General features: G+C 42.0%; 2 protein-coding genes across 2 annotated transcripts; both read right to left on the bottom strand.

Annotated features, from left to right (window-relative positions):
* Nucleotides 1-412: 412 nt before the first annotated feature.
* On the bottom strand, nucleotides 413-1,611 carry LOC308290975 (kelch domain-containing protein 3-like; the record flags this gene model as incomplete). The annotated part of the gene is made up of 3 exons (XM_080732890.1): nucleotides 413-502; nucleotides 679-1,084; nucleotides 1,181-1,611. The coding sequence occupies 3 exons, from the start codon at nucleotides 1,609-1,611 to the stop codon at nucleotides 413-415; spliced, it is 927 nt and encodes a 308-aa protein (XP_080589016.1).
* Nucleotides 1,612-6,143: 4,532 nt separating this feature from the next.
* LOC308290973 (kelch domain-containing protein 3-like) lies at nucleotides 6,144-7,292 on the bottom strand (the record flags this gene model as incomplete). Its single annotated transcript, XM_080732888.1, has 2 exons — nucleotides 6,144-6,765; nucleotides 6,862-7,292. The coding sequence occupies 2 exons, from the start codon at nucleotides 7,290-7,292 to the stop codon at nucleotides 6,144-6,146; spliced, it is 1,053 nt and encodes a 350-aa protein (XP_080589014.1).
* Nucleotides 7,293-8,215: the final 923 nt, after the last annotated feature.

Genomic DNA, 8,215 nt, shown 5'->3' with positions numbered 1-8,215 from the left:
CCAGCAGTGGTTCCTTATGGAGACTCAAAGAGTCTCCTCAAATTATTGGTAGGAATGCGACAAAAAAATAAAACAATAAAAAATCCATGAATTCAAGTCTCCAAAGGGGGAAAAAAGTCATAATGGGAGTGAACTATTGATTTAAGTAGGCTAGTTATTTTGTTTTTCCTTTCATCAGTTTGATTTCTTTTTAGGCTTTCGAATTTTATAATCACACCAGAAAGATTTCTCAGTTGTTTTAGTTGTTTATCAAGTCTTTTTTTTTTTAAACCTAGAACCTATTTAGTTTATAAACCCCTAACATTATGTCTTGTGCCACACTGGTGTGGAAGGAAGGTGCACGCGCGAAGGAAATACATATGGGTTACTTTCCACCATGTTTATTTGTATCACATTTCAACAACAAGCCAATTCAAAGTTCTTTGTTGTGCTTTTCCACCTGACACCTCGGCGGCGTCATCTTTATCCTCTCTTCAAGGTCCTGAACATCCACCGTGTCGCTCTGACAGCGAGCACAAGTAAGTACGTGAATCTCATACTCATGTACTTCTTTGTGTTGCTGTCGGTAGACATGGCTGCTAGTTCCCACCTTATGGCCCGTGGGAGTCCTGACTGCTCCAGACCGTACCGAATAACTGCCAGCTTGCAGAACATTTTCAAACTAGGATTCAAGTCTACGATGTACAGGTCATTGCATCTGTGGCCTCCAAAGAGGATGATGCGATCTCCCGCCATGCAGCAGCACATCTCAGACATCCTGCATGGGCCGTTCCCTGGGGGCGTGACCTTATCCCAGGACGAGGTCTCTGGGTTGAATTTGCACAGATCATCGAAGGTCCGGTGAAAGTCGTTGCCACCGATGATGTGCAACTCTCCATTGTAGGCAAAAGCTGAATGACCCGAGCGTCCTTCTGGAAGAAGCTGTGCAGAAGAAGGCTCGGCGCTCAGCCAGCTGTCGGTCTCCGTGTCAAACACTCTGATGTTGTTGTAGTAGTCGCCTTGGTTCCCTTTGCCCCCAAATATAAACATCTTTGTCCCGATGATGGTGGCAGAGTGGCATTGTAAAGCAGGTGGCGGAGTGCCTCTGGTGTTAACCACAGACCAGACCATTGTGGCGGTGTCCAACTTGTACATGTCATTACAGAATCCAGTCAGCCGGTTGTAGCCTCCATAGATGTACATGACCTTCCCCAGCACGCAGGCTGAGTGGTTGTACCTCGCCCCCGGAGCAGTGCCGGAGACCTTGGGCTCGAGCCACCTGTGGGTGCGGACGTCGAACGCATAAAGCTCGCTGCCGAGCTCAACTCTGTGGGGGGTGTAAAGGAAACTGAACCCTCCCCAGACGTAGATGACGCCCTCTAGCAGCACAGCTGTGTGGCCGCGGCGCATGGTGGGGACCTCGGGGGGACGTCCTCCTCCTCTTTCGGTCGTCACGGCCGGGGGCAACGTCCTCCAGCACAAAGACACTGTGTTGAAGACGCGCACGTCGACTTGGTCCAGGTCTTCCGCGTAGGACACTCCGAAGGAGTACAGCTGGTGTCCCACTGCCACAACTGGATGGCCCGCTCTCTCTGGTCCTCCTTTCACTGTGGTCACCGTCCATTGCAACATCTGTTTTTCTGTGTGTCTCTGTTTCTCCTTTCAGGAGAGATGTTGTGTCTGTCTAACTCTCTCTCTCTCTCTCTCTCTCTCTCTCTCTCTCTCTCTCTCTCTCTCTCTGTCTATATCACAGACACCTGAACCGGTCCTCAGTATTTTGTTATTTTGTGGATTGGAGCTGGAGTGAAAAAACAGGCATAAAGCACTGTAGCAGTCGTAGGATTGCGGTAGAGCAGTGGGGCAGTCGTTCTTTATTGCTCCTGTCACCCTGCAGAAGAAAACAGAGTTGTGTTTTAGTCTTCAAAATAGTTATACTGCAATACGCCATCACAGAACCTCCCAGAGCCAACAATCCTTAAAGGACAACTTTATTTTTTTACAACAAGGGTTCATATTTTAGATTGTAATTAAATAATATAAAAGATGAGTGTTAAAATGATTTCATTTACTTCCTTCTATTGTTTTTAGAGATTCTTATTTTGGTGGTTGGGGGCATGTGTACAAGTGGCTAAATAGGTCCATTTTACCCAGAATAAGCCCATTGCCAAGATACAACGCAACTTTTCATGGTTGGATGTGACTTCTGGGGGCTAGAAGTGTTACTGTAAATAGCAATAAAGAAACTGCTGGCTTAATTTGTCTAAAAAGACATATTTAGCCACTTGTACGCATGCCCCCATGAGTATGCTTGCCCCACATTTTAGCATGGTAAACGTGATAAAACAATAAAATGAAGCAAATGGAAACATTTGAACACTCACTTTTTCTTTTCTTTAATTACAATCTAAAATATGAACCCTTGTTGTAAAAAAAAACAAAGTTGTCCTTTAACACATCGGTAGCCAGCGGTTGTTTTTTCAGGATCTCTGGCTAATAAGCCTCAATTAGGGCTGGGACTCGATTAAAAGAAAAATAATAATAATTAGAGGCTTTTAAATTAATTGCATGTTTAATCGCATATAAATATTTGATCTGAGAAGCTATTTTGGTATAGCTATTTTTTAAATCAAAATTTCCCATCCACTGGGCCGAGCAAATAAGTGGTCTGATCGGCGGCTTCTCCCATTGCGTGCGCTGGGGTTTGTTGACTGTTGGTTGGTACAACGGTATGATCGGTACGCATACGCCTGAAACTCATCCAGTGAGAAAGGTTCTATGGTGCAAATACTAAGCACGATTAAAATTCATAACTTTTTTTTATCGCATACATTTTCTGTAATTAATCTAAATGAAAAAGTCCCAGCCCTAGTTTCAATACGTTCCTCTGTAACACTTGTTTCTTTTAGTTAAAAACACAGTAAACATTTTCTTTATTTTAGGAATATATCATCTTTTACACAAGCAAAGCCAATGCCTGTCGCAATTTGACAATGTAATTTCTCCATATGGTCCAGTCCCATTGAAAGTATGGAATGCACGTGCTAATAAAAACACACTTAAAACATTGTTTTGATGCCAATATTCCTAAGACCAGTCCACACCAATGCAACTCCTTGCAACAAAACAGTTTTAAGTCTGTGGACACCAATGCAACTCTTAGAAACTGTGGGATAATGGTTGCAACTTGCAAGCAGTTGCAAGGAGTTACATGTTGCAAGCAGTGGTGTAAAGTAACCAACTACATTTACTCAAGTACTGTACTTAAGTATAATTGAGGTATTTTTACTTTACTGGAGCATTTCCAGTTTTCAGTGCTTTTATTTCACTACATCTCAGAGACAAATATTATACTTTTACTATAGTTACTAGTTACTTTGTATATTTAGACAAAACAGACATAACCCCCTTCATTCCTATACATTTCGGCCAATTGAAAATAGCAGATCTATAACCTTGTAGATCTGCTAATTTCAAAAGGTTTTTTTTTTTTTTATTATATTTACATTTTGAATGGGACATACTGCAAAATGATTACTTGCTACTTTTGGTAGTTTAAGTACATTTTGATACCAATACTTTTGTACTTTTACTCAATTAATTTAGAATTCCGGGCTTTTACTTGTAACAGAGTATTTCTGAATTGCAGTATTGATACTTTTACTTAAGTAAACCATTTGAGTACTTGTTCCACTGGTTGCAAGGATTTATTTTCTTATTTCTTTCCCCTTTTAAATTGCTGAACCACACATGGACATAATGCATCATCCTCTGTATGTCATGTTGTTGTTTCCATAAACATTTCTAACTGGATTTATTTTGGACCCATGCTGCACTTGGGCATAACATGACAATAAACGAATAAACAAAAAAATAAAAACATCTCCTTTATAAAATAATAACACATTATTTAATTCTTAATATTAATATTTGTGCCACAAACATCACAAGAAAAGACCAAATTACCTTACCTGGGTTGGGTCTTGGTTGCCAAAGTCTCAAGTGAAAATGGTGTAGTAAGTCTAGGTAGGCTTACTAGGCTATACTGTGTCTTTGTGGGTTTCACACAGAAACTAAAGAGGCCTAGTCTCTGCTGGTTGTAGCGAATGAGAGCCATTATGTTAATCTAATCCAGTCATCAATGGATATGGATTCATTCCAGTTTAAAGAGTGGGCGGGCCTTCAGTGGGTATCATGTGTCCAGAACAGGCCAAATCCCCTAATCTGAATCTAAGAATAATGTTAAATGTATAGGTATTCTTTGTGTGTGTGTGTGTGTGTGTGTGTGTGTGTGTGTGTGTGTGTGTGTGTGTGTGTGTGTGTGTGTGTGTGTGTGTGTGTGTGTGTGTGTGTGTGTGTAAGCCTACATAAAATCTAATTATTTAAGAATATGTGTGCGCCTCTTACTGTTTAAAAGGATATAAAACCCTGAATCTTATAGGCCTATACGTGTGTGAGAGAGTGTGTGCACCCACTGCACACAAAATGAAGTGTAAACTGAGCTACACTTTCTAATCGCCTGTCCACTGTACCAAGACAACAGAGACACAATACTTCCCACAGATCATAACCACACAAGGAGAGTTTGAAAACATGACCAATGATGAAAAACTCCCATACCTGCTGGGTGAAGTAAAACAATGTGCAAACACAGAAGCAAGATTCGTGAGCTGCTGTGATAGGAGAGGATATCAAATGGAACCCAACCACCTTAAAAACCAATGTATACAGTATATCCCTGCTCTGCCTGCACGTAACATTGATGCATGAAAACTGTTTTCACCTGTACATATTTTGTTCTGATTGTATTGTATTGTATTGTACTGTATTGTATTGTATACCCTTCTGCTTTGGCAATGTAAACGTATGTTTTCTCATGCCAATAAAGCCATTTGAATTGAATTGAATTGAATTGAATTGAATTTAATTGAGAGGGAGAGGGGGGATCTGCGGGGGTAGAGGTGGGACTAGACCAGACAGTCTCCAGGTAAACAAAAAGAATTGTAATCAGTGTTGACACCTTGACCTGGAGCTTCAGAATTTGAGCAGTGGGGGAAACTCCAGGTGGTCGTTGGAACAATTCATTTAGAATGAATGTATTCAATTTCAATGTATTCAATGAATTGAGTACAAAGGACCCCAACCATAACAAAGCCATAGTGTTTTCTTGGGTTTAAATTCTATTAGCAGACCTTGTGTCTGAACTGTTGCCTACTGTCATGTCTTTTCCTATGCGAACCGCTGATAAAGTATTCAACAAATGAAAATTAAATAAAACAGAAATTTAATTTCATGGAGAATTCAAATCACTTGATTAGATTAAGCTCTCAGTTAACTTCTGTCATTCAATGTTATATGAGATACTTTAATGGTTTCCTGTGGAAATAAGCTTAGTCTTTTCTAGGATCTCCTTTTAGTAGACCGTCACCGTGTACCAGTGAACTGTACTGTCATGAAACTGTACCTTTTTCTATGCAAACTTCTAATAAAGTCTTCAATCAATCAATCAATCAATCAATCAATCAATTAAACAAACAAACAATCCCTGTGACAGTTAAAACAGTGACTGGTTGAGTTGACAGATTTACAGAAATTATACCCATTATTATAATTATATGACAATAACCAGTGATATGACATGTTAATAAAGCACATTATGTCTAGAAATATATGCAAATATGCAACAAAAGTAATCAGAAAAGTCAACCAAATGTGGCACTGCACAAAGAAGAAAAGTCTTCTTGTGGTCTTCTTGCCTTCATGCAGTGTCATTTCCACTATTACATTCAATTGCAGACACTTTTATCTATTCACTTTATAAAGTATTTAAAATATTTATTACCTCTAATATCATCGTTGTCGGCTGTTAACCTCGTTTCTCCAAGTTGTGTGCTTGTAGATCGGCTGTTTTCACTAGTCTAAATCATTTTAAAAATGGAAAATGCAAAACGAACGGTTTTGGACATTTTTCAGGTTTTCACCCGACAACGACGATATGCAGGTTTTATGAATGTGCAGTAGAGAGAGAGACAAAGAGAGAGACTCACGGGACAAAAGGATGCCATCGGCGCGACACTGAACGTGCCACAAGTCTGCTTGTTTATTTATGATATGCTTGACAGCTTTTTCCCAACGGTTTTCCGCCTGACACCTCGGCGGCGTCATCTTTATCCTCTCTTCAAGGTCTTGAACATCAACCGTGTCGCTCTGACAGCGAGCACAAGTAAGTACGTGAATCTCATACTCATGTACTTCTTTGTGTTGCTGTCGGTAGACATGGCTGCTAGTTCCCACCTTATGGCACGTGGGAGTCCTGAGTGCTCCAGACCGTACCGAATAACTGCCAGCTTGCAGAACATTTTCAAACTAGGATTCAAGTCTACGATGTACAGGTCATTGCATCTGTGGCCTCCAAAGAGGATGATGCGATCTCCCGCAATGCAACAGCACATCTCGGACATCCTGCATGGGCCGTTCCCTGGGGGCGTGACCTTATCCCAGGACGAGGTCTCTGGGTTGAATTTGCACAGATCATCGAAGGTCCGGTGAAAGTCGTTGCCACCGATGATGTGCAACTCTCCATTGTAGGCAAAAGCTGAATGACCCGAGCGTCCTTCTGGAAGAAGCTGTGCAGAAGAAGGCTCGGCGCTCAGCCAGCTGTCGGTCTCCGTGTCAAACACTCTGATGTTGTTGTAGTAGTCGCCTTGGTTCCCTTTGCCCCCAAATATAAACATCTTTGTCCCGATGATGGTGGCAGTGTGGCATTGTAAAGCAGGTGGCGGAGTGCCTCTGGTGTTAACCACAGACCAGACCATTGTGGCGGTGTCCAACTTGTACATGTCATTACAGAATCCAGTCAGCCGGTTGTAGCCTCCATAGATGTACATGACCTTCCCCAGCACACAGGCTGAGTGGTTGTACCTCGCCCCCGGAGCAGTCCCAGAGACCTTGGGCTCGAACCACCTGTGGGTGCGGACGTCGAACGCATGAAGCTCGCTGCCGAGCTCAACTCTGTGGGGGGTGTAAAGGAAACTGAACCCTCCCCAGACGTAGATGACGCCGTCTAGCAGCACGGCTGTGTGGCCGCGGCGCATGGTGGGGACCTCGGGGGGACGTCCTCCTCCTCTTTCGGTCGTCACGGCCGGGGGCAACGTCCTCCAGCACAAAGACACTGTGTTGAAGACGCGCACGTCGACTTGGTCCAGGTCTTCCGCGTGGGACACTCCGAAGGAGTACAGCTGGTGTCCCACTGCCACAACTGGATGGCCCGCTCTCTCTGGTCCTCCTTTCACTGTGGTCACCGTCCATTGCAACATCTGTTTTTCTGTGTGTCTCTGTTTCTCCTTTCAGGAGAGATGTTGTGTCTATCTAACTCTCTCTCTCCCTCTCTCTGTCTATATCACAGACACCTGAACCGGTCCTCAGTATTTTGTTATTTTGTGGATTGGAGCTGGAGTGAAAAAACAGGCATAAAGCACTGTAGCAGTCGTAGGATTGCGGTAGAGCAGTGGGGCAGTCTTTCTTTATTGCTCCTGTCACCCTGCAGAAGAAAACAGAGTTGTGTTTTAGTCTTCAAAATAGTTATACGGCTATACGCCATCACAGAACCTCCCAGAGCCAAGGACAAGGACAACTTTATTTTTTTACAACAAGGGTTCATATTTTAGATTGTAATTAAATAATATAAAAGATGAGTGTTAAAATGATTTCATTTACCTCTTTCTATTGTTTTTAGAGATTCTTATTTTGGTGGTTGGGGGCATGCGTACTGATGGAATTTTGATCATATTCCATATTGATGAACAGTTTTCCCCAATCATAATAAAATACTCCACACACAAGAAATGATGAATGTCCACACCAGGGAATATGCGTTTTTGTGTTGAAGTTTAGTCAGAGTTCAAAGTACTGTACAAGTACAGTATAGCAAAATCACCCATCGTAGCTCTCTGAGTACAAAGCATAATGATTCACAGATATATGGAGTTTACAGAATACATTAGTCACATTCTGATTGGACAATTAAACATAACATGGATGGGATGTTGTTGTGACTGAGTCTCGTGGACTCAGAAGCCAAGGCTGTAGAATGTTTTGGCGTTTTTATTATCCCGTGTCCTGGACTCGTCTCGTGCATTAGTTATCAGATCAAAACATCATGGCATTGACTTTTAATACTGAGAATGATATCTATACCATGTTAAACAACAATAACATATTTTACTATCAATTCCCTCCT

Source organism: Nannobrachium achirus, assembly GCF_963921795.1.
Source record: "Nannobrachium achirus genome assembly, chromosome: 9".
Taxonomy (NCBI): domain Eukaryota; kingdom Metazoa; phylum Chordata; class Actinopteri; order Myctophiformes; family Myctophidae; genus Nannobrachium; species Nannobrachium achirus.
The sequence above is the reverse complement of the archived record's forward strand: the minus strand, read 5'-3'. Positions and strand labels throughout refer to the sequence as shown.